The 27,736-nt window shown below is 37.1% G+C and overlaps 1 protein-coding gene across 1 annotated transcript in view; it reads left to right on the plus strand.

Annotated features, from left to right (window-relative positions):
- The window catches only part of MACROD2 (mono-ADP ribosylhydrolase 2), a 2,133,612-nt gene that overhangs the window by 2,016,654 nt on the left and 89,222 nt on the right, over nucleotides 1-27,736 (plus strand). Inside the window, exons 12-13 of the mRNA XM_045832893.1 lie at nucleotides 2,807-2,869; nucleotides 7,321-7,389. Of these exons, the coding sequence (XP_045688849.1) occupies nucleotides 2,807-2,869; nucleotides 7,321-7,389 (132 nt within the window). The remainder of the gene's footprint in view (nucleotides 1-2,806; nucleotides 2,870-7,320; nucleotides 7,390-27,736) is intronic.

Raw genomic sequence — 27,736 nt, forward strand, 5'->3', positions numbered from 1 at the left:
TTTAAAGGTAGTGTGTCACTGTATACTTCAAGCCTATTGTGAAATCTGTGTTAAAAGATTTGTCTGTTGGGTGAGACAGAAAAGCTGGCAGATTTTTCCTGCTTGAATGATTTTTCCATTTGATTAGGGGAAGAGAGGAACACTGACCTGTGTTCCTGACACATGCTCCTGCACCGACTTGGCCTTGTTAAGGGAGCAAGAGAAGCAGTGATGGCTATTTCATTCCTACAGTGAAAACCGATGCCATCACCCACTTGGAGAACCAGACGAGAGAAAATGTCAGATCATCTGTCGTACTTGTAAAACTGCTAGTGAAAACATTGGATTTAGGTAGCTACAGAGCTGCCCCAGGTTCTCATAGTAAAGTTTATGCAGCATCCCCTAAGTTATCCCAAGTTGTTGCGTGTGGGTCACCGGCTAGCAGTGACCACGGAACGCTGTGGATGGCTCGACAATAAACACGCGAGAAATAACAACATGCACAGAGACAAACTAGTTTCTGTGGGGAAGTAGGGACAGAAAGGCCACCCCCCCTAGTGGGGAGCGCCCCGATCCACCGTCCATACCTGCTTTTATTAGGCTCATTTTGCATAATAACTCAGGTAACATACAATACTCATTAGGGGAAGTAAGGAATATAGAAAACAAAGAGCTCTGCCGGTCTATTGAGTTGGGGGTCAAAGAGCTGTAAGGCTGAGGAACAAACTAGCTTCCTCCTAAGACCCTCCTCATTCAACTGAGAGCATTCTTGAACAAAGAAGGTTTCACAGTAATTTACATGTTCTTTCTTAGGCCTGATCACCCCGGGAAATCCGCACTTCCCAGTACCGAGCTGTACTACCCCGTCATTGTTTCAGGCTTAGGTGGAGCGCGGGAACTAAGGCCACCGAGAGATAAGGAGATTTTCTTCCGGACGCTGAGAACTCAGACTTTGTCAAAGCCGAGGAGTGAGGGTCCATCACCCCCCTTTGCTGCAGCCCCCCCAAGTCCTTCTTTTTGGGGGGCCTCCCAAAAGTGATCGTGCCTGGCTTGGGTTGTTCCCCCCGTGGGGAATCTTACCCGTCTTTGGCTAACCGACCAAGCTTTTTGGGGTTCAGTAGCAGAAACAGCATTCCTGCCAGGAAGATAAGCTTTTGTCTCCTTGCCGGCTCACGGTTCCAAGGGTGTTCCCTTAGCCTTAGCCTAGGCAGGGGTCTCAGTTTCTGATACCAGTCAGGGCGGTTCCCAACACCAAGTGACAAATGGCACAGTGCAGGGCAGAAGGAATTCTGTCTATACTTAACATATTCATTGATAGCATTCTTTCTCCACTGAGTGTCACTCTTTTTACCTGTGTATTTACTTTTGCCATTCTATTATAAACCTTTTCTTTCAGCCAGGTTACTTTCTTCGGTGGGTTATTTGTCAGAGCTGCTCAGGGAAATGTTTCTTCTTTGAATCTCTGAGGCTCTTGTTTCAGTCTACTAGTTGAGGTCTCCTCTGGGGAAAACCATCCTCTTCTCTCTGGATTAAGAGCTGGTGGTAGTAGCAGATGGTGGGTCAAAGCACTCAAGCAAAATAAGATTAAGTGATCTGGTCTGGTTGTCGGTCAGGAATTTTAAAAGAGCTCAGCTGGGTGATTCTTCTGTTCCTTTTGGCTTTGGCTGAGGCCATAATTCAACTGCATTCAGGTGGCAGCTAGGCTGGTTTAGAGGACATTGAGAAAGCTTCACCCACATGTCCAGCCCCTCCTTGCTCTGCCACATGGCCCTGCTCTTTCTCTATGTGCCTCTCTCCACTTGGTAGGCTAGCTGGAGTGTCTTTACAGCATGATGGTTGGCTTCCCAGAGGGAGGAAGTGGAAGCTACTAGTCTCCTAAGGCCTTAGCTTGAAGGGTCTAGAACACCACTTCCACATTTCATTTGTCTAAACAATTTACAAAACCAGTCCTGATTGAAAGAAAGGAGGGAGAAATTCCACTTCCTAAAAGAGGATCTGTGGCATCTTTAACCCATAGGAATATATGCTAGTAACTTCTGCTTTTGTGTTTTATATACTTTGACTACATGTTTTATTTTTTGTTTCTGTGTCTTTATGTAAATTTATCATTAAACTTTTTTTCTAAACAAAAAGAGGTTTGGAAAGATTCCCAGCAACAAGTTGTAAAATATGCCTTTATTTGCCTTTGAAAAGTTTGTTTTTCTACACATAAATTCACAGATCTACATTATACATTTTAATCCAAAAGAGAAAATTTTAGCTAGTTTGTTTGTATAGGCACCATTGGACTTGCCTAGTTATTTATTTTTCAAGGATTTATGTACTATAGTGTAAACTTGACCAGGATAATTTGTTCAATACAAAATATTTTATAACATAGATCTGTTAGGCTGAGATATATAGGATAAATAAAAATAGACATTTCTGCAACATAGATCAAACAGAAATATAAAGGGCATAGAAACTTAACCAAGTTTTTTACACAGTGTAGATTGCTTGAATCGAGGGACAAAAAGTTGGATTTAAAATCTGTATTGCGTTTTGGGAAATGCTGTGCAAGTAGAGAGATGTAACTAGGACTGCTGAGTGAATTTTGTTTACTGCAGTTCAACATTTCATCAAGCAAATCGTGTGCAAAGGGATGGGTATAAATGCACCTATTTATGTAGGTGATTTTTCTGTTTCATGCCTCTGATTCATCTCTCTACCTTGCTTTATGGGGAGTCACGCTACATTGATTATTAATTTCAGTGCTGCATATTAACCATAAAGACATATTTCATAAATTGACTTGATGTAATTTTTTCCTCTGTGGTTTCCTTGAAAGATGAGAATGGTCCAGAGGGAAAACAAAGTGCGGAAGAAATGGAAGGGCAGAGCCAAGAAGCAGGTGGGCTCAGATTTCTTTTGAGGAGTCTCCTAGGCCTCATCCACAGAGGTGAACAATGACTTTACTCAGTGTTATTTTCTGAAAATGCTTATACTTTTTACCAGGTTAACTTCACTGTTCATTCAGGTACCCCTCAGGAAGCAACTAACTATTAACTCTGAGTTAGGGCTTCCTATCAGAAGGGTACATTGCCATGTCTCATTCACCAATTCCATTTTTCTTGCATGTAATAACAGTTTGTTTAGTGATGACCTAAGAGGGGTGAGCAGAGTTTGAAGTGCCAAATAAGAGGGTGCCTGACCTAGGGCAGGTTAAAATGAGCAGATGCAGTTTGGACAAAAAAAAATAAATGAAACAAAAAATGCTTAAGTGAAATGAATAAGAGGCTTCCCCTACACAAAGAGTGGAGTGTTCTTTACTGTTTTGCATTAAATTTTGAAGACCCATATTTCTGGTTATTTCTCTGCATGTTGTAAGTCATCTCCTACAATGTAGGAGATAGTGTAACAGAGCCTGACTCCTCCACATGAAGAGCTAAAGTGAGATCCAAAGCCTTCTTGACATCTCTGTCCATTAAGGAACAGATGTGTCAATTGAACATATTAAAATAAAATAGCACTTAAGACTCAAGAGAGATTGTCATCACCTTCAATTTATTGTCTCTTTCTGCCCATTTTTGTACTCAGGCATGCTCTCTTTTAAAAATAAAAGACACAACTATGCAGCTATTAACACAACCACCCAAACAAAAATAGCTCTCTTGTCTTTACTTTGAAAATCATTCTCCTGGTTCTAATGAGCACCACAGTGTTGGTGTTGGTGGTAGGGGAGCATATTTTAAATGGGGGCTCTTTCCAATGTATGCCATGGGACATTTTAGACCATATGCTGAACTATTGAAAATAAACCAGATAGTGGGATACGTTTTTCACTGAAAACTTCCTACATTAACCTTGGAACTTTTGCAAAAGAACTGGAAGCTTTTATCATTAACCTGGAAGATGGAATTGAAGAAGGCCAATCAGAGAAAGCACTGAAGCAAGGCAGCAAAGACCTTGTGCGGCTGCCATGGGGTCAGCAGGCTTCCTTTGCTGAAATGTAGCTCTTGCAATGAAATGAATTCTGATATATCAAACTGCTGTTATTCACACCCCCAACCCAGCCTCCGCCCCACACATCATTATGCTCCATGGAAGATGAGTCTTATATGAAAAGCTGTCACCATTTTTACTGTGTGGGGCTGATCAATATTAGTCAACTAACTGCTGACAGCTGAGGTCATTCTCTGAGTGTTGAGGTTTCACAGGGTTTTTTCACTCAGTATTGTGTCCCAAACTGTCTTTATCAACATAGATTTTTTTTCTGTCCCTATTTATATATACAAGTACACACACATGCACATGTATATGCATGCATACACATTTACCTGTGTTTTATTTATTCATCCTTTTCCTTTAATCAGTTGGAAAGAGGCAGTTTCTTTCTTTTTCTTCTTTCTTTCATTTCTTTCTTTCTTTCTTTCTTTCTTTCTTTCTTTCTTTTTTTCGATTTGAGCTCATCTTGGCTGTTAGCAGGCAAGTAAAATGTCATCTCTACTTTACCTCTTAGATCAATAGCACCATCACCATAGTATGGGAACCTCTCAGTATGAGGAAGAGTCCTAAATGCACACCTGAGAGGCTTCTCTTGATCTTCCAAACAAGACCACTGCCTGGCATGGAGTCCACAGCAGGGTTCATCTATGATCCACCAGTGTCCACAGGCCTTGTTATGTCTGTCCACTCTGTTTATTTCATATCCTCCCTAACCCTCATGCAAAGAAACTGAAGATATGGTTCTAGTTATTAAAGCCTTTTTGACCTGCTGTTATTCTTCTAAAATGATATACCTGTCTTTCATTCAATATAATTTCCAACTTCAATTTTGATTATGTAGTTCTGCAGGTCTCTTTCACTTCAAGAAAAAACACAGTCTCACACTAACATAGCCCATCAGTTTTTACTGCCATCATACTCAAATCAAAAGTTGTAGAAACATTCTCCAGTCATATAACAAATACATACCAAGGGTCACAGGCATGGTCTGGGCATGGGGATACAGCAGTAAGCTATAAAGACAATATCCCTGCTTCCTTGAAGCTTATATTCTGGTAGGGAGAGTTCAAAAGTAAACAATAAACAACAAAAAAGTAGAAAATGGTGACAAATGCTTTGCAGAGAAATGAAGTAATGGAGCAGGAATACTGTGAAGGCCACTTTCCACTGGCTAGACTAGGGAAGATTCCCTTAGGAAGTGACAATTAAAATAGGATCTAAGTGATGAGATGATGAAAGTGTGTTCACATGGAGGAAACAGATAATGCAAACTCCTCTAGGCCAGTTTGGGTTTGGCATGTTGGTGAGAGAAGGTAGAATGGCTGGAGCACCATGAATTGGAGGAACATGGTATGAAATCTGGTAAAGGGTCATAGTACCAGATTACTGCTGACTGTATAAGATTTCACTTTATTAGAACTACAAAGAGAAGCCAATGGGAGTTTTTAAGTGGTGAAGAGACAAAGCTATGTTTTAATAAGCTTGCTTTGCCTATGAGTTAAGATGGTCAAAAGAGCCAAAGTGAGGACATTTAGAAGGCTATAGAAGGAATGCAGTGATGGTGGTTTCTGGAAATGGTGACAGAAATTAACTGAATTGTGTCTTTCATTCCAGAGATAGAGGCAACAGGATATGCTGATGGGTTGGAGGTGGGGAAGGAAGGAAAAAGGAATCAGTCCTAGGTTTTAGCATTAGTAACTATGGAGATGATGGTGCCGCTTACCCAAGGATATATGAAGGACTGGCTGCAGGGCACAGTTTTTACTGAGAAAGTTAACAGCTCAGTTTTGGCCATGGTAAATTTGAAAGGACTCTTAGTCATACGGGATGCCAAAAAGCCAGTTAGATATATGAGTCTGGATTTCTAGGGAGAGGTGTAGACAAGGGATACAGGTTTAAGATTCACCGGCATATAAATTATATGAGACTGAGTAAGATTCACCAGAGAGAATACCTCACTAAAGGAAACAGTGAGACCTGGGACACCATCCCATCTACATATGTGGTAGCAGCGGGGAAGGAGCAGCCACAACAAAAAAGTGTTTCAGAAAGAACCAGACTAAAGAAATGCTACTGAGAAATCAAGTAAGATAAGAAAAGAGAAATGACCATTGGATTTGGCAAAGGGTAGTCACTGGCACCTTTGATAAGAGAATGCGTGGAAGAGTAGTGAAGCCAGTTGGAGTGGTTTATGGAGAGACTGTGAAGCGAGGCAGTATAGAAGGGTAACACACACTGCTCTTTTAGGGTGTTTTGCTGTGAAGAGAAGTAAAGAAATGGGAAGATGTGACATCAAGGTTAATAGTTTGTTCTATTTATTTTTAATTGGAGGTTGCCACTTAACAAAAGAAAGTGATTTATCCTCTTCAGTTATGCCTCTACTAAAATTTTTATTCTCTGTTCCAATAGAGACATGACCTAAAAGTAATAGTCATATACATTATGGACAAAAGATAAGTTAGAAAGTGTGTGATTTGCCTTTAAATACGTTAGTTGCCATGCATGTATGTATGACTCTTTAGCTCCATGACCATGTTACTACATATATATACACATATACATATATATACACATATACATATATACATATGCATTCCTTTTCCAGTTGTCAAGTATTAACCATCTCAAATGCTTTTGATAATCCTTCATGTCTTAAATTCACCATGTTAATGTTACTAAGTTAATTATCCATCATCCTGGAGGCCAGATGTGAGTGGAACCAGTGGGGTGCCAATGATACTGAGAAGACAGATCAACTCTGACGAGGTTAATTGCTGCTATAAGGGGACAGGGGCCTCCAAGTTTCTTATTCCCCACCCTGCACTTGTGTAATGTGAAATTTCCAAGGGCTCCTGGTGCTTTCCTACATGCAATGCCCTCTCTGGGCCTCTGCTCGAGGACCATCAGCTGTGCTCCCTGCGGTTTGAGGGTGGCTAAAGGAGCAAATGTGCTGTGCCAAGAGAAAACAAACTTTAAAAATGCACATATAAAAGCACTTTGTGGAAACTTTCAAGAGCATGCTTTCTCTCACAATCTGTTATGAAGAAAAATAAGGTACCATTCTGCTAGAGGTGGAGAAGAACCAAAATGCCAAAGTAGAATAGTACCAACAAATAGCATTTTTCACCAAAAAAATAGTTTTTAGTTCATTGGGTTCTCTCTTAACTGAAGGTTTCTGTCTGACTGATTATAAAAGGAACTCGTAAACCACCAACCCTGTCAGAAACAGTTCGGTGTGTTAGAGCATGCAGCAGGCTCCTGCTTCCTGTTGTGCTGGGGGAGGGAGCAGGGTAGGTGGCGATGCTCAGGCTTGACAGTGTTAACTCTGAGACAGTGTTTCTCTTTCCTGCTTTATAGATGGTGTCAATGCTGCTACTGTGCACAGCCCTGCTTCAGAAGAGGTAGCTGAAGTCTATAAAGATGAAGGTATGAGGCTACTTACTATACCTAAAAATCAAAAACTCTTAGGAGACCATCTGGGTTTTGTTTATATGGAAAATGGAAACAGGGAACAAAGTCTGTCCAATTCTCATTAAGCATCTCCATTTCTCACACAATCAAAGATCTCACCCACTCTGTTTTATTCCATATCTGCCTTTTTCAGAATGTAGCTGTACATTTACATTTGTTTTCTGAAAAGTAACTTTGTGAAACAAGAGAATGGAGAAATTATGTTTCAAGAAGATGTTTAAACAGAATTAGGCATTTCTGCTGTTTATAGGTACTCATCAGGAATAAGTTCAAAAGAGTTGGCATCTGGGAACCACCTACTAGAGCTTCACTATCCAGACATAAGAAAGAAGAAATCTTTGAAAGGCCTCCTTAGATATAAATCTTTGGCAAGAGCATCATTCCTCATTCTGTGGACAGTTACTATGAGGAAATGCTGCTGATTCAAATATCTCCAGAGAAAGCAAAAACTAAATTTGATTTAGGTTCTAGAAGAAAATATGAGGAAGAAATAGTGAGGACATTCATGAGTGGATGATAGAGTTTTATATATATATATATATTTTTTTATAGTCATATATAGTTATATGTATATAAAACTATAGTGAGAGAAAAAATAAAATTAACTCTCCCCACAGAAGGAAGATAATAATATTTATTTTTGGTGTCTATTTTTTAATTTTATTTTTAATTACAGTTTACATTTAATATTACTTTGTATTAGCTTCAGGTGTACAGCACAGTGGTTAGACAATCATATACCTCAAAAAATGGTCCCCTTGATATCTTAATTGCCCACCCGGGATGGTACAAGGGTTTTTACAGTGTTATTGACTATGTTCCCTATGCTGCACCTCACATCCCTGTCATGATTTTGTAACCACCAATTTATAGCTCTTAATCCCTTCACCTCAAAAAGGTAATATTATTTCATATCTGTCACTGATAACTACTAAAAAATGCTTCTGCTGTACTTGTACAAGTGGACATCTGGTAAATCATGTGATCTACTTGGAACTTTTGGATAGATATACTGAGTGTATTTCTTCAGTTTGGAGTGATATGAAAATAAACCCATGCTAGATAACTGATACTAGCTACTCCTTGAACTGGTGTTTAGAAAATCAAAATTTTAATACTCAGCTATTTGCATCATTCATTTCATTTCACGTTTCCTGGTAAATGGGTTTTTCTAAATATAGTGCCCTGTGTAGTGAGGGAGTCTGAGATGCATGAAGGCTGCCTGCAGCTGGCATCATCTGCATTGTTATTTCCAGTGCTCCCTCATCCTGTTCACTATGACTTTTTAAATGAATCCCTTCGCACCTCCCTTCATCTACTCAGATACGTGTTCTGACATTCCTGCTTTTACCTGGTACATCTATCCCTGGTAGTTTTATACATTTAAAGCTGCAGATAACGTCAGATATGTACACCAGTTCTGATAAGAAACTCAAGGTCATCCTACAGATAAACTTGACCAAGTAAGAGTGAAAAGACAGAAAGTAATGTTCCTTCTAAGTAAATAATGTTGGACATTCCAATTATTTAGCTGTGATAGAATTTTTTTAATGTCATGAAGTTCAGTGCTAGAGTTTAGGAAACAAGAAAGATCATCTAATTTAAGTGTTTCAAGCTGAGATTTTTCCTGTTGAGTTGTTTGGTTTGGAGATATCACACCTTTATAAAAACGTACTGTTTGTGATGTTTCTTGATGCTTTTATGATCTCACACCATTAATTGCTCATGCCAGGATCAATTTCTCAGAATACTTTAAGGATTTTTTTCTACACGAAACTTGTAATGGTGGTAGTTCCAAGGAGTTCTGCCACATATTATATAAATGCAGTTACCCAGTAATGACTAAATGTGAAGTTTAAGGATTTTACACAATTAACTTGCTAATATCCATTAACACCTTGATCTAGGAAAAAGAAAGTGTTTTAAACTCCCCACCAGCATGTAATTCACTATAAATAGAACATATAGGATATGATTTTTCCTTTTTCCTTACAAAATAGCATGTACCACTAATTTTAATTGACTATCAGTCCAAAGCTTAGACCAAGTGTCTAATGCTTATAAGAGTGCTGTCCTGACTGATAGATACATAGTTTAGAATGGAAAAGAAATGAATTTGCCATTGAAATTCCCCAAGATTTAAGGTCAGGTTGAGGTTAAAAGGCAGGCATATAGGTTGCCGATTTATTTCAAATATTCACCATTATTAGTTTCTTGCAGAAATATATCTCCTTGGTGACAACTGAGCTATTTATGAGTGCTGCAGTAATAAGATTGCTTATAAAAATGCATATTACACCCTTCAATTTAAATGGCAGAATTTGTTTGACAACCAAAGGTCCTGAAGGAGCCCTTGCTCTTATGCTTTTGTTTCCAGACTTTGATCCTGATCCAGAATCTTGGATTTGGAGCAACCAATCTAAGGAACTGCCTTTTCCTTTTCCTCTCTCTTTTTCCAATATAGTTCCCATGGATTTTGAGACTCATCAGTTATTTCCAGCTTTGCTTGTTGGTTGTCTGGCTTTATATTTGTTATAACTTTGGTTTCTGCAGGAAACTGGTGCCTTTAGGATGCAAGGACTGAAAACAAGCAAACCAAACAAGAGCTGGCCAATGTGGCTTGGTTTGGGAGATAAGATTTTTTTAACATTAAAAAAGTATGTGAAGTTGAATAACTTCAAGAGAAAATATCTTCTGGGGTATCTTCTATGGCAATAAATTTGTTCCAGTGTTCTAAACATGTTTCCCACTGGGTACCCAGAATGGATGCTTATTGCCCATTTACCTCACTTAACTGCGTATAGTTGAAGCTGCTGACAGAGGAGGTACCACTGAGTGGTTTATGTCTCAAGAGCTAGATTGTGAGCTATGGACTGAAGACACCTGTTTCCAATGGTTAGTACAGCCCTCAGGTGGGCAGGAGCAGAGTTTGAGAAGATAAGTTGTGAGGAGGAGGAATGCAGATGCAATTCCTCAGTCACACAGAGTACCTGCCCAGGGTGCAGCAGCCAGGACTGGATTGAAATGAACTCCAAGGTAAAACTGGCTTGAGAAATTAATAGAAGTTCTAAGGTTTTTTGTAAAAATACAGTATTCAGACCTGGCTGGTATAGTTCAGTGCACTGAGCATGGGCCAGTGAATAAAAGGTTTGCCAGTTCGATTCCTAGTCAGGGCACATGTCTGAGTTGTGGGTCAGGCCCCCAGGCAGAGTCCTAAAAGAGGCAACCATACATTGATGTTTCTACCCCTCTCTTTCTCCTTCCCTTTCCCCACTCTCTAAAAATAAATAAGTAAAATCTTTTTAAAATACATTATTCACTTATCTGTTGAGAGATTTCTTTCTCTAGTGGTAACAATATTGATTTAATGGCTGTTTGCACTTTAAATCCTTAAAAGCAAACCCAGGAGTACAAACATTAAGGCTATTTAAGTTACCAAGCATAGAGGCAATCAGATAAAAAGGAGTATAAACACAGGAATAAAATTTATATTAGGAATATCAAGTACTCTGGTTGAAACTGCTATAAAGTTATTATTATTATCATTATCATTATTATTTAAAATATAGCCAATCTTCTTAATTCAAGGAGAATGCTTTGTTCTAGCTGTGTCAGCACTCATAATAGTTCATCCTCACACACAGGCAAGGCCAAGGCACCTTGGGGGTAGAAACTGCTGTTTAAACATATCTTCATTCTTTTGTCTTAGTATTTAATTACCCAATTTGAATCTGAAGGTCAACTAGACCAAATCATATGCTCATTAATATTAAAGGCTAAATCAATTAATACTCAGGTGCATACACAACAAGCTGCTATTCCTTTGGAGCTTTGTGTAAGTCATGCCATTGCTGTTTGCTATTTATGAAGTGGAATGTCCCCTGGCAAAGGATTTCTTAACCCTTAAACTAAGTTTAAGACCTCTTGGAGGCCAAATTGTCTGTAGAATAGGGAGAGAGTTACAGTAGGAATCAGCTTTGACAAAGACAACAAAGGGAAAAAAAAAGAGGTTATGTATGAGGAGGCAGATTTGAGAGGGCATGAGAGATGAACGTAAATGTTCCCAACCACATACCACTGCAAGCCCTGGCCAGTGGAGTGGGCTCCAGATGGCTCTTAACCTTGTCTCTGTCCCTTGTCTAAATATCTAGGGAGAAACAAAATATTGTGCCGCCCATGAAATCCCCCTCAGACTTCTGCAAGCTGATTTTTCTTCCTATTGTTGGTGTCCACTATCCCTCTACTAAGCGTCCTCCCCACTACCAGCAAAAGTGAGGCAGAACTGTCCCCTGTCCTAGAGCTGCTCTGATAGGGTGTCTGGATTCGTTGTCATATCTGGGTCACCACGTCTGAATCTTAAGAGTCTGAAATGTGGAATGAAAACTGCTGCCCTCTGGCAGTTTGGTGAAAGGGAAAGAACCAAGATATTTGAGGTATCTCCTATACTTAATGCTTTACATTTAGGTACAATGTATTTTTCATTTCATAAAAGGGTGACCTGAGACTCCGAAAGTAGAGAGAGAAAGGTGTGTGTGTAGCGGGTGGAGAGAGGAGAACTACTTCATTAAGGCTGACTCCTTAGCTGCTACGTACATGCGTTTATATAATCCTTATTAACAGTAGTATTTTATTTCATTTTAATGTAACAATTATTTATTTTTTGTTTATACTACAAATTTATTGTAAAAGAGTTTAAAGACAGAAAAATATAAAAGGTAAATCATATAATCATTTTTCCTTTAAGGATTAGGTTGTTTAAAAAAAAGTCTTTATTCTGTTCTGTGAGTTAACAATATACAGGGAATATTATCCCAAATCTTGAAATATTCCTCAAAGGCATGACTTTTCATTGAAGGCATAATATTTCATTATGTGGCTGGTGCACAATTTACATAACCATTGTCCCAGTGTGAAACAATTTAGTTATTTACAATTTTCTCTCTATTATAAGTAATAAGGAAATACAGTATATGCACTTTACATAAAGCTTTGTGTGTATCTATGATCAGTTCCACAGGATAAATTCTTTATTTTTTTTATTGATTTACTAGGGAAAAGATTAAGACATATTTACTGCATGCATTTATTTTCTTATTTTAAAAGTAATAGGTGTTGCCCAGGCCAGGTGCCTCAGTTCGTTGAAGCATTGTCCTGCCCAGCAAAAGGCTGTGAATTCAATTCCCTATCAGAACATACACCTAGGCTGTGGGTTTGATCCCCAGTTGCGGCATGTATGGGAGGCAAGTTATCAATATTTCCCTCTCACATTGATGCCTCTTTCTCTCTTTCTCCCTTCTTCTCTCTCTCTCTTAGATCAATAAAAAAAGTGTCCTCAGGGCACATTTAAAAAAATTGTTTTAAAGTAATAAGTATTTATTACATAAAAATAGGCAAAATAAATTAAAAAATATCCCCCAAATAACTTCAATCCACAGTACTAAATGCTGACATAGAAATTGCCTGTCTTTTTCTAGGCTGTCACATACAGAGATGGAGCTTTTTAGGGTTTTCTGCAATGCAGATTATTTTGAAACTGTCTTATAAATATAACAATGGATTGTGAATTTTTTCATGTCTTTTCATAATCTAATATCACTTCATTGTATACTTCAAGAAGTGACCCTCCATAATTACATACCCAGACTCCATTTTGAGTCCTTTCTTTAGTTTCAGTTTCAAATATTATACTGCCCAAAAATATCCTTTTAACTTTGTAAATGCTCGTGATTGTTTCTGTAAGAAAATTCTAATAGAAATGCATACAAATCTTTGTTTTTCTGCAATGAATAAAGCTTATTCCTTTTTTATTTTTTCAATAATACATGTTCATTGTAGAAAACTGAAACGATGACAGAGAGTGTGAGGAACAGAGCAAGCAGACGTGCACTCACAGTGCCCTGAGGCAACCGTTCACGTGCTGAGGGCCATCCTTTCATGAATCGCTTCCCGAATACATGTGCACAAACAAAATTTCATGTAAATTAATAATATAATGTGTGACGAAGAGACTAGTCTTTAATTTCAACTTCTGGAGTCCATGTTCCAGCTCTACCCTGACCTCTGTGACCTTTGGAGAAACTACTTACCCTCTCTGCACCTCAGCGTCCTCATGTGTAAAACAAACATGATAATAACACCTCCATCAAAGACGTTAAATCAATTTAAGTATTTCAAGACAGTGGGAAGCTCATAATTTTTAGCCATTGTTATATATAAATGTTTACTTTATAAATATTATATTACATTATACAAATTTTTTGTATCTTCTTTTGTTACAGCTCACAGAACTTTATGGGTATTTCTCTGAATCATTTTGTATAGATCTAATTCATCTATTTTAAAGTTTTCATGGTATTCCATAGCTTGAAAGTACTATAATGTATTCAGCCATCCTCCTATAAGTAAGAGCAAGCACTTACTTTCCACTCTACTGCCATACAAACAAAGCTGCAATAGCTGTCCTTGCCCATATATCCTTATAAACAGTGCTCATATTTGTATGGGAAAGATTCCAGGAGTGTGAGTTATGCTTAGAGGAGTATGTGTTTTTAATAGATACTGCTAAATTGCTCTCCTACAAGGCTGTAACAATTTGTATTTCCATCAGCAAATGTCATTTTTGTTCTTTCTAATTTTTGCCAGTTCAATATCCTAAAGCATTGTCTTATTTTTTAAAAGGTCAGTATTATTATCTCAATTTTGCAGGTAACTGAGGCTCAGAAAGTTTGAGTAACTGGTCTAGTTAACCAAAAGGCAGAACCAGAATTTGGATACCAAGTCTGCCTGAACCCAAAGCGATCTTTCTTCTATTCCCCCATGCTGCTTCCCACACCATGCTTTCAGAGCAGGGGCATTTCTTGCTCGGGGGTAGGACACAGGTAGGTACAGAGCAGTCGGAGGGAAGCGTGGAAAAGCTGGGACCCAAACTAGGTGAGCAGGGCCTTGAGACTAAGACAACAGCAAGGGGAGCCAGCCTTCCTGGTCCACATCACAACCTTGACCCTAATCGGGTCCTACCATATACACCACTAAAAATAAAGCCCAACCCCTTTTGCATGTTATTCGTGATCTTTCTGTATGTGGTTCCATGCCTCCACATACCCTGCTCAGTAGCCCGACTCATTTGTTGTTTCCCAAAGACCACTGGCCTACAACATTCTGCCATTGTTCTATTGCATCTATTTTACTCTGGATTCAAAGATCCACTTCCACTATTTTACCCATACATCGACCCTTTACTCCACTGTGTCCTTCTTCCCTCCTCCTCTTCCTTTTTCTTTCTTTCTGTCCTCCCATCACAAACTATTTGAGCAAACATTTCAGCCCCTACAATAGTGAATTGTCTGTTCTACTGTTTCTTACAAACTTTTTGTTAAAACTTTAAAAATTATCATGTACCTTGTATAAATAGTAGTTATATACATGACATATCTGCCGCATTAGAATGTAAATATCTTAAGATTAAGTACCAAGTCTCATTCATTGCTAAGTTCTTTACAAAGCCCAGCACAGTGACTTATTGATAGTAGGTCCTCAATAGTTGATACAGAAGTTTTTGTAGAAAATGGGCCACCAGTTTATCTTCTCTGTGCATTTTGGATTCACTTTATTTTGGTCATTAACTTTGTAAAAATGAAAGGAAGGAAGGAAGGAAGGAAGGAAGGAAGGAAGGAAGGAAGGAAGGAAGGAAGGAAGGAAGGAAGGAAGGGAAGGAGGGAGGGAAGGAGAGAGAGAGAGAAAGAAAGAGAGAGAAAGAGAGAGAAGGAAGGAAGGAAGGAAGGGAGGGAAAGAAAGAGAGAGAGAGAGAGGAAAGTAAGAGTATTAAAATGAAACAAAACTATTTTTTAGGACTCTTATTCTAATATCATGGCCACTTTCCAAAAATGTTTATTACTATTATTAAGGCTCCTAACAGAGGAAATTTCCTTTTAGAGCTCTCCTGTTTCAGGAGCAAATTTTCCTAAAAATACCGTGCAGCAAAAGCACAAAGATAAAGTCAAGCCAGAGACTTCCCTATGTATTCACTTTCAGACTTGGATATTCTTACCCTATAAAAGGACAAAATAAACGTCTTCTAAGTGATAAGCATCTATAGATTATTTGCCGTGGCTGAAGCTAGTTACATATGCTTTATTTCTGAAGTTTTTCTGGTAATTTTTTCAAATGCTTTGATTATGTATTCATAGATTTGGATTAAGTAGGTGAAAGTAAATGAAATTATTTATCTACTTTATAGCATTAAAATATTTTTCTACTTTTAGTATAGTTTAAAATACTCTTACCTGGCTCTTTGGAGACAAGTAACAGGTGCCTTCCAATAACACTTTCACATATATTATTTTTCCTTACAAATTAAGTGTGGCTACAATTATATATTTGTAATAGTCAGTTCAGTTATATAATATCTTGGGGTACATATCTAAAGATTTGGTGGGTGAGGCTTAGAAACAAAATCGACCAGACTAGGATATAGGAATTACTTGGGATGATTTTAGCTGCTTTGCCCAACACCCAACTTTGGACCTAAGTTTAGAGCTAGGTAGATCTAAATTAATATGAACTTCTCTGTGACCTATTTTCAGATTCACTGGCCTATACTTCTAATTCTATAGTGCAAGCAATGAAGCCTACAAGAGCCTTCATTTATTTTGGATTTATATCACTACTGCTATATATTATAACCTTGAGTAACTTTCTGAGTTTGTGCCTCAGTTTTCTCCTGGGTAAAATGGGGATAATAGTATTTATATATTGAGTTGTGAAAAGTAAAAAATTAAATATATTTAAAGTGCTTAGAATAGCTTCTCAAACATAGCAAAATTTCAACACGTATTGGCAACATTTTTTACATTACTATTAATATTAAATTTATGTTCTGATTTTAGAATTCAAACTCCTCCATGTAGGACTCCTATATCTCATTGAATCATCACCAAATCACTAAATCTATGGACATGTGCATTAAGGCTTGAGAGGCTCAATCACCTGTAGTGTTCTAAATATTTAACAACAGAGGTAGCCCAGTACCTGACCATAAAAGTGAACTCCTTCCAGTGTACCGTAGTGACATATACCAGTTGAATTTTAAAAAACAACTGTAGTAACTGGTACAAGCAAGCAGAATGCTTCAGAACTCTACCTGGCTAATTCTACCTTGATAGCTGGGTAGCCTGGCTTGAATACCAGCTATAGATTTTTCTTGTATAGTCCTTCTATAGACCCTCTTTCTGCTTTGTTTTATTCTTGTATAGATAATACCTAGAATGGAAAGCCTGTTTGTCTATATTTTAGGGTGCTTTTGTCAGCATAAGCCTAATAAGAATAATCAGATATCTTCAAAATGAGCACACTTTTGAGAGTGATAAGTACACTCTCAAAATTTTATAATTTATAATTATAATTTATAATTTATAAGTTTATAAATTATACTAGTTTATAATTTTGGCACAATTTATAGGCACAATTTATAATTATACTAGTAACAATTGGTCATATTGAGACTAGGGAAACCAAGATGTGTAATCACCTTACTGAAAATGCATGAATTCCTTTCTGTTTACAAATCAATATTATATCTCTCACTCATATTCAAAAATGTTTCTTGAACTTTGATCCCTAAAATTTACCGTTCTTAGAGTATAATTTTTTCTGACTTTGTCACTTCCTTATTAATTAGTAAAAAATTCTTTGGAGTTATTCTTTACAATAATCCCACAGATGGTGTTTTCTAGCCAATCTGGATAGATTCAGAATATCTGTTAACTAGGTGCTATCTGTTGTTTTTTATGAGATGTCTATTAGATGAGTTCAATGATTCTAAAACTTTAATATGCTTTGAAGTCAAATATATATTAATATTTCAATTAAAAACTGATTACTGTATTTTAAATGTGTTTTAAAGGATTTGCAGAGTTAATTTTGAAGATAACTGTTTTTGCTTCTACATAAGATATGACTTCACTGAAAACAGAGATCATGAAGTGGTTCATTTGGAATTACACATGATCATATTTGGGCTGGGCACAGGCACTAAACAAAGTCAAAGTTAAAGAAATCACTTTCAATTTATAAGCAACATGGTGGGGCTCTTTTTCAGATAGTTCCATGTGTAAAATTTTATGGTATCACTCAGGGTGTTAATAAAAGTTTCTTCATAAAAGAGTTCAACATTAAAAAATATTTTAAAAACTACAAGATTAGACAACATTAAGTAGTTTCTACAGTACAGGACTCCTCAGAGCCTTTACCGTGCTGACTTGCATTGAAAGTATCAGGGAGATGGCAGTGTAGGCATTTTCAACATTAATTGGCTAAATCTTAATTTTACTTTTTGTTACATTTTATTTTATAGAGAATATTTTTAAAAGCTAACAAAATATAATTTTAGAAAAAATTCCACATCCTATCCAAAAGAACTAAAGAACATAAAATGTTTATTTCAATAAATCATACTATTATAAAACAAAATAAGCAATGGTAAAATTATTTTAAAAAACAAGGTCTGAGTTTCTTAGATTAATGGTGGTACAATGTCATTGAGGAAACATTCTCCAAAGTCTCAGAAAAGAATGCAGTTTATCATAGATTTTGACAACAGATTTTCATGTGTAGAAATGTGTTGTCCTTCCTCATTCCTAATGATGTTTGCTGCCATCTATTCTTCCCACCACTCCCCCCCAGGGAGTTATAATTCTTAGAGAGACAGAGAAAGTCTCAGAACTGCTGCATTGCTTAACAAAAAAAAAAAAAAGGAATAATTGTCTAGCTAGGAGCAAAAACTGGCACATTTTAAAATCAAATTTAAAGACAAGGTTTCTAATAAGTGTTGATGGCATTTAATGGAAAGTTTGTCATCCCATTTTATTTAGAAATTGGCCCTGATACTTTGCACAAGACATGTCAGATTGAAATGGAAAGGCAAACAGGTTATTTTCCTCAGGCAGAGGGATAGTAACACTCTCATGTGAGTGCATACACAAAAACAACACACATGTGTGTGCATATGTACATGCACACACACACCCTGTTCTGAGATCCAACACAAATCTGTACAAGATAACATTTATCCCAGCTTGATCTATGATTTATGATGTTTCTCTGATACTTGGAGACTCATAAAAATCTAAGACTTTCAAAAGACATATTTCAAATGACATCAAACTGCTTCAGTTTACTTAAACCATCCATCAATGTTATCTAACTAAGTCGACCACATTTGGAAGCAGAATCAATTACTAAATATTCACTCAATAACTCTGTCCTAACCATTTAATGAGACAAAGATTTCTGTCAACCTCTTCCTCAGAACAGACAATTAAGACATTTAGACCACATCAAGCTCTAGGCACTGGGCTTCTTTAAATCTTTCTTTTTAGTTTCAGGAGAGTAAACAACCATCTTCTCCAATTCTGCGGATGGGAGATTTCTACTTTCTGGAGCTCCTAACCAGAAGTGCTGCTGTAGATCAGTCTAGAGACCTTGGATCTGCAGTTACTTATTTATTACCTAACACTGATGTTTACCATTGTCACAATGCAGAGCTCAAATGAACCCTTCCACACATACGTTTCCTCATCTTGACAACACTCTTTATCAACAGTCACAGGCCCTTACCAATTCTTCCCCAGTGCTTCCTCCAAGGTTAAGCTAAAAGTGAGTATCAGACTTTACTTCAATTTTATTCCCTGAGATAATGTCTCCTAAATTTACAAGCGTCAATTTTTCCATCTCCACTAATGCCTTTTCCTTCCTCCTGCATAATGGATCCCCTCTCAGAACCATACTTCCTACTCAACAATCTCCCTTTTTTTATCAGAGTATAAAGAAACCAGGAATTCACTTGTGGTCTATACAGTTACCACATGCCCTGGGTTTTTAAGTATAATTCTCACTCCAAAGATTCCATCTTCTTATCAGACCACATAATGGGATTTCTGGGAGGAAAATAATTTAAAAAACAAACAACCCTTTCTGACCATACACTATAATCCCAAGGTAAATTAAATTTTGAATGGTTGTTTAATAGAGTTAATTGACAAGGAGAATGGATTTATGGAATGTCAATGATTAGTAATAATAAAAGACATAGTGCTTTAAAATAAATAAATAAATTTGACTGTTGTTTCCATGAGTATTTTGCAATGTTTTCAAAACAAAATAAACAGAGAGATCAAAACATAATTATTATATTTCTCTCTTCATTCTCAAAATATCTTTCCTGTCATGTCATCTTTGCTAATTTCTTCCTCTATTTTGAAAATCCTTTCAGCAGTAATAAAGAAAGGGTGTGTACTAAGAGCTTTATGCACAGATCTTATAGTTGTGTTGATAATAATATCAATTTTTAAATGATTAATAGTGCCCAAGTACTATCTCATTTAATTTTTTCAATGACTCTTTCAGATGGAATATATGTTAGGCAATGCTAGCTGCTAAAACACAAACATCAGACTTATACAAGAGAAAGTTACTTTCTTACACAATAAAATCCACAGTGAGAGGTCATATTCCATGCAGTCATTAAGGGACTTAATATGATAAATTCCTGTGAATTTTAACGGGTGGTCCCCAAAGTTGTCTTGAGTCTTGATATCCAGTCAGAAAATAGGATGGAGAAAGAAAGGGTTGCACAGAATGTTTTTATGGCCAGACATACAAGTGGCACACATCGCTGCTCTCTTCCCGTGGGGCCAGGACTCATTCACAGGACCCCATCTGACTGAAAGAGAGGCCTTCCTGAGCCCTGCGAGCTCCTCCTTCCTGTGAGACTAAGATAAGGGAAATGGGTTTGAACAGTTACTCAGTTTTTGTTTTTTTGTTTTTTTCAGAGATGGGAGGTGGTATTTTTTCCCCCCTTAAAGGTGCAAATAAGGCAACTGAGACTCAGCCTGGGTGACTTGCCCAGGGATACCTTTTTAAGTCTTTATGGGATGCCAGCTAATCCCACAGGGAAAAAATAAATGGTAAATACTTGTTTGTTTTATTTTACTCTTGTTTCAAGGACAATAGTATGTTTTAAATGGTCTGATATTTTTTAAAGTAAATAAAGCCTAGAACTAAATGATAATATGTTTAGATTTTTGCATTCTGTGCTTTATATCAGAATCACTCTATAATTTTATGATATTTTTATTCTTTATATCCTTTCTTACTTCAGAATCATATTTAAAGTGGTTCTCACAAAAGTGACACTTGTCATGAACAGCAGGGTCTTTACATAAGGTAATAAATGTGAACGTGTCACAAAGGAGGCTGCAACATAACTCTGATTCATGAATTTGCTTATTGCTTTTCCCTGAGGCATATATCTTATTATATTTGGTCTAGGATTTCACATACTTGCATGTTATACAGGCAGCTGGTTTTAATAAGTCCAAGGTCAAGTGTATATGTTTTAACCCTATATGATTCAGCTAACCTTATATAGTTGAAGCTCATGGTTATATTAATGTCATATTTGCATATGATCTTATTTCAAAAATAAACTAAAAAGTGACAGCTCTTAAGATCTACTGATATTACCAGACAAAATGAAATAAACACATCACAGCCCACTCTTTCCTGAATTCCTATAATGCCTTTACATTTCCTCAAAATAAAATGCAAAGACCTAACTAACTATAACCTGTAAGGTACAGCTTTACAGATTCTCTCATCCCTCCATTTTTACCTCACAGCATCCCCTTCCTCCTGTGCCTCAGTCTCATCCCAGTGTTCTCTGCTCACGTTTTTAGGTAGAATGCTGCTCCACTAAACCTACATCTCCACCCTCTGTTCTTTACTTCATAACACAGCTATCTGTAACTATGTAAACCTCTTTTTCCTTTTGCATACTTATTTTTTGTCCATCTCCCTCCATTATAACTTAAGTTTCCAGGTGCGGGTAAGGGACAGTGACTGAGTTGTCCATCATTGTATCCCTAGTGATTAGTGCACAGCTGGGCCTATAGAAAATGTCATTTAAAATGTATCAGTGTTTATTATGATTAGCAACAGATATTTATTGGGTTTCAACCTTTCATAAGGCCTTCTGCAATATGAAGAAGAAAATATATTCTTGCCCTCCAAGGGATTTACAATCTAGATGGAAAAATAAAATATCCAGGTGTGTGTTACATAGCTAATATCAACAACATAATGATAGCAGCTGATATTTAGCCCTTATTATATATATCAGGTTCTATTCTAAGAACTTTATGCCTTCACTCATTCTACTCTAATCTATAATATAAATACAATATCATTCCACTCTACAGACAAGCACAGTAAAGCACAGAGCTATAAGGTAAGTGACCTGAGGCCACAAAGCTAGAATGCAAGACAGCTAACAAAAGAGAGACTGGCAAATACCAGAAAAGGATTATACTGAAACATATTAAAGGAGCCTGGGGTCAAGAAGTATCTCCGACCTAAAATTATCTGTGAAATGTAGGAAGATAATATGAGATTTGAGCTGGGATCTGAATGATGTGCTAACATAATGAAGTAGAAAGTAGCTATTTTTGTTAGAAAGAAGAAGATCCATGAAACAATAGAAGCAAGATATCAAAACTTATTCTAGGTACAATGAATAGATCCATGTGGCTTAAACACTAGATCCATCCATCTACTCATTAATTAATCACTAACTTGGAGTTCTGATTATAGAGAATTCTGAATACCAGGCTAAAAAATTTGGGTCAAATCAACATAAAGCAAAAATTTTCAATCATTGGATATTGTTTGGGTATAAGCAGTTTTTTTAGTGTGGTAGTTTTTAACAAATTTATCATTCTCTCTTCTCCACTAATTCTTTCTTAGAACATCCTCTCTCTAATTATAACTAATTAGACTCTTTTTGTTCCCAGCCATTCCTATTAGCACTTGTAGATGCTTCCTATTAGCCTAATGTGATTTTCTAGTTTCTGATAAACCATTCTTTAGAAAGTTACAATTTCCCATCCTCATAATTCTGGCCTTCAAGCATGTCATTAATTATTTGTATAAGTCAGGCTAATGCTAAATTCTCTAGGAGAGCACTGTCCAACAGAAACAAATGTGAACGACCATAAGAGTTACATGTAATTAAATTTTCTAATAGCCATATCTGAAAAGGAAAAAACAAGCAAAGTTGCTTTAATAATCTTTTTATTGAACCAATATATCCAAAATATAAAAACTTCAACCTATAGTCAATACAACAATTATTGATGAGATATTTTACATTCCTTTTTTTTTTTCCGTACTAAGTCTATGAAACCCAGCACATATTTTACCATTCTAGAACATGTCATTGAGACTGACAACATTATAAGGATTCACTGGCCATATGTGTCTGGGGGTAATGTAGGACAGTGTCTAAAACTAGCTTGAGAAGAATACATTATAGCAATGGTTTATTACTTTTAGTTGTAAATCTTTATTCTTTAGGAGCTCTTGCCTGCAGGATTTGATGCAAGCACAATGATGTAACCTGGGCCTATTTCAGTACTTGAGCAGGGATTCTTTTTCCTGGATATACATATCAAGCTTTAAGTATTTTCAGATTTTTAAATGGTAAGATCAAGTATATCTAATGTTAAGGTGGGGATGCTCCAAAAATGGCTCTCACTTCCTCACATATGATGTGAGTCTCCACAGATTCAGCTACTCCAGAGCTTTTTGTCCTTCTTTACCACAAGTGGGATGGGTCCCTGCTGCAACAGAAAACACACAGGCAGTTCAAATGAGGATACTTATTTTAAAAATCCTACTTTAAATGAAAGTTGGCTTAGATAGAGAAAAGAAATGCACACAGATGGGCTTTGGTTAGCAAATTCAATATATTTTAGTGTAGTGTTCAGAGTGGTTCCTGGAGCAGTAGGATCAGCATCCTCCAAGAACCTGTTAGAAATGCAAATGCTCAGGTCTCAGCCCAGATCTATGCAATCAGAAACTCTGGGGGAGGGCCCAGCAGTCTGAGTGCTAAAAAGCCCTCCTGGGTTCCCTAAGATTTAAGAACCAAAAACTATGGGGAGGCAGTGAATGAAGTTTGCAAAGAGAAAAGATATTATTTTCACTCTTCAAATAAGATTCACCATAGGATCTTGTGACATAGCCAGTGTTAACAATGCAATTAAAATTCACTTTTATAAGAAAAAAATATGAATGAATTTCACCAATGTAATGTTGAGCAAAAGACACCAGGCATGGAAAAGCATCTATTGTGTATAATTCAATGTATAAAAAGTCTAAAAACAGAATAATTGATATAGGTTGTTGGGGGCCAGAGGGGCAATTTTTTGAGTGAGGTTAGTGCCTGGAAGGAAGGATGACAGGGCTTCCAGGATGCTGGTATGTTCCGTTGCTTGAACTGGTGCTGGTTATATAGAAATGTTCAATTTGTGATAATTTACCAAGGTGTACACATGAAATCTTAGAAATCCTACTTTAAATGAAAGTTGACTTACACATAGAAAAGAAATGCACATAGATTAGCTTTAGTTATCAGATTCAATATATTTCAGCTTTACTTTTCTTTATGTTTATCTTCAATGAAGAGTTATGAATTCAAACCTTTTACAAAAATTATGAATACAACTCTTTAAGAAAGTATTTAGTAACATAAGTAACATGACCTGTAATTCAGCAGCCCCTCACCAATTTCCCCTTTTAAATAACAGATAGAGATTTCCCCTTAAGGCGACTCCATTTAGTACTTCTCAGAGTTAGAGAATCAACATGAGCTGCCATGATGCTCTTTTGTGTCCTTTATTTAGTTAAGTCTTTCTCACCCTCTTGATCTCTGCTCAGTGTCATTCTTTTCTTTTTCTTAACTGGCTTCAGACCCATTTCTAGCAATTGATTATCAAGCCATTACAATGAAATGGCCTCAAGCAGTATCCTTCCAAAGAGATAAGATCTAAAATATCCCCAAAGACAGAAGTTTCAAGTCACAAAAGAATGAAATGCCTCCTGGGAACAATGAGAGGACAGGGTAGATACTTTTGAATTGATGGTTTTATCTGGTGTTTCATTACATCTCACAATAGATGGCCATATGGCCATCAGCTTCATCTGCTGACACAGTCATCCTGATGAGATGTGTTACCTCAGTGTGATGCAGGGAGCAGTAGAATAGTGTGTGTGAAACAGAGGGGCAGGGGATGTGATGCTGCCCTCAATAGGAAGGATACAGTGTTCCAGACAGAAGTACTACTGACCTAGTGTTTGCTGATTCTGTTTGCAATGGAGCTTTACCACGTAAAGCTCCAAAAAAAGAGGTGATCACAAATGTGTATTTGAGGATTCTTCCATACCAGCATGATAAACTTTTTGGATCTATTACAGCAAACCTACTTCTCATTCTTTCAACCAATATTAGAACATCAGAGTCTGTTGATAATTAAACTACTTACACTATCTTTTTTTGAAACTTACCAACATAGTTCTCTACCATAAACAGAACTTATATTCTGCCACTATACCCTGCTATTACTGCAAGGTTGTTTTTTTTTAAGATTGAAATATTTACATGTTTTTAGCAAAAAGTGACTTAATTCCCTTCCTTGCAAGTAATTCCCTTCACTACAGCCCTGCCATCCCAGGCACACCTGTGGGCTCCAGGATGTTGCCCCACTGCTGTGGACATCCCATTCTGATTGGCCAACTCTAATGCTAATTATCAAGTGTTAGCCTGTTACCCCAGATTCCCTTATCATTTGTATTCATGCTATCCAAACACTGACTTGATGCAGTTAAAAAGTTGATGAAAACTGACTCGAGGGAATTGGAATGGAGAAGGGGAACCTTGCATTCAAGGAAGATCTTGTTTCCAAATCTAGTTTGAGACTTTGTTCTGATGTACAACAGGAATACTAGCTTGAATAGCTAACATAAAAAAGTTAAGTAAATCATTCAAATGGCCATATGCACAAATGCATATGTCAGTTTTATGGACAGAATGTTTGTTTCCCCCAAAACACAAATTTCATACATTGAGCCCAGCCAATGTGATGGTATTTGGAGATGGGGTCTTTGGACAGTAATCAAGGTGAGATTAGGTTTTGAGGGTGAAGCCCTCATAATGGAATTAATGTCCTTATTAAGAAGCAGAAGACACTCTGGCTGGTGTGGCTCAGTGGTTGAGTGCTAGCCTGAGAATCAAAGTCACCTGTTTGATTCCCAGTCAGGGCACATGTCTGGGTTGCAGCCAGGTCCCCAGTGGAGGGCACATGACAGGCAACCACACATTGATGTTTCTCTCCCTCTCTTTCTCTCTCCTTCCCCCTCTATAAAAAGTAAAAATAAATAAGAGGAAGAGAATGTGGGAGGTGAGAAGGGGGTGGGGGGTGGGAGATGAGGCCAACAGTAATTGAACAACAATAAAAAAAAGAAGAGGAAGAGAAGAAAATATCTCAATTTCTGTCTCTCCACACATACACACTGAGAGAAGGTCAGGTGATGATAGAATAGCAAGGCATCCTTCTGAAAACCAGAAAAAGGGCCCTCACCAGAAACTCTATCAGCCTGTACCTTTCTTACTTCCAGAACTATGAGAAAATAAATTTCTGTTGTTTAAGTCAGCTCATTGATGCTATTTTGTTATGGCAGCCTGAGCAGACTAACATAGTCAATGATTGCATAGGAAAATCTATAGTAATGATTTCTAAAACTTATAGTTAAACCTTGTCTAAATTAGTAGTACATTAAAATAAAATTTTCCTAGAAATAGAAAATAACACTTTTAAGTTAATCTTAGTATACTTCCCAAGGTCCTCATAAGATAGCATTGTACAGTATTTTGTTTTAATACATTTTTCTTGGTTTATGAGGTAAAACATTGCCCTCATCATACAAATGCCTCTATACACCCCATTTTCTGTAATGCCAGATATCACCTGATTTTTTTCCCCAGCAGGGTCATTGTTGAAAATGAAATTTACTGAACTGGTTTTATTCTATGTGACCAGGTGGTTCCCCTCTTTAACTTTCTCTAAGTTTCTTGGTCCAGTATCTTTCAATCAGTGCACAGGCTTCATGAGGGTGCTGAATATTTGAAATGCCTATAAAGGTGGGGTTTTTTTAATGGATTGAAAGGGATGCTATACTTCTCAAAATAATATTTGTAGAAAAAACAATATTTTACAAATGTTTTAAAAATATATAGACATTGTAATTAAATAAGAACTTTCAAGAACCATAAAGCAAGTGAGCCATACCCTTTTTCTTTTTTTTTTTAATCCTCACCCAAGAACATTTTTCATTGCTTTTTGAGAGAGAGGAAGGGAGGGAGAAAGGGAGGAAGGGAGAAAGAAAAATTGATGCATGAGATCAGCATTAATTGGTTGCCTCCCATACATACCCAGACTGGCGACCACAGACACCCAGACTGGTGATCAAACCTGCAACTTAGGTATGTGCCCTGACCAGGAATTGAACCTGCAACCTTTCAGTTATGGGAAGATGCTCCAACCAACTGAGATACAACAGCCAGGGAGAGTCATTTTAACTTTTTTTAATTATGCAAAAGTGACACATGCTGAATTATTTAAAAGTGACACATGTTGAGGTTACCTCAGGTGGCAGAAAAATCAATGAGGGAACCTCTTCATAGCTTCACAAACTGGATCATTTATTTGGAAGACAACAATAGTTCAAGCAGCTCTGGAAACTCAAAACTTCAACAGTCATCTGTTCAAGAGTTATCTAAGACTTTAAGTGCCCTTTTTTCCTCTTTTTACTCTTACAGTGCTACCAAGTAACTCTTTATGCATCTTTGTTCTACTTCATCCATGGCTTGTGTTTGTTCCCTTTGCTTTCAATGAATCTCTGCCTTTACATCACTCTACACTTTAACATTTCTTTATAAATGTTACCACCAAATGCTCTAAAACAAAGGAGTTGATGGATTCCTTCATCATAATAGAATATTAATTCTCTACTGGCAGGTGAAACTCTCCTGATAAACTACCTTAATGTCTGTTAGCCATCCTATAGGTGATTTCCCAGGGCTACTCCCTCACTGATAATCTGTGGTCCAGCTCTCAGGGTTATATGGTGCATAACATGGCAACCTCTTTCATGTCAGGTAGCAGACACTTATCCCAATGTTTTCTAATAAAAGGCAGCATGGTGTAAGAGTCAGGAAAGTAGGATGAACACACGTTTTTGCTACTAAGTGGGAGATAGGTTAGTGACTATCTTGGTTATTTTAGTTTGGGTTCTCCAAAAGGAAATCCTAAGAGAAGGGTGTGGGTGCAACTGGTTTATTTGGTAAGTGATCCCAGGAAACACAGGTGATGGATGGGAAGTGAAACAGGGAAGGGAAGACAGCCAATAGATG

Source organism: Phyllostomus hastatus, unplaced genomic scaffold (genome assembly GCF_019186645.2).
Source record: "Phyllostomus hastatus isolate PE091 unplaced genomic scaffold, TTU_PhHast_1.1 phas_contig_17, whole genome shotgun sequence".
Classification (NCBI taxonomy): Eukaryota; Metazoa; Chordata; class Mammalia; order Chiroptera; family Phyllostomidae; genus Phyllostomus; species Phyllostomus hastatus.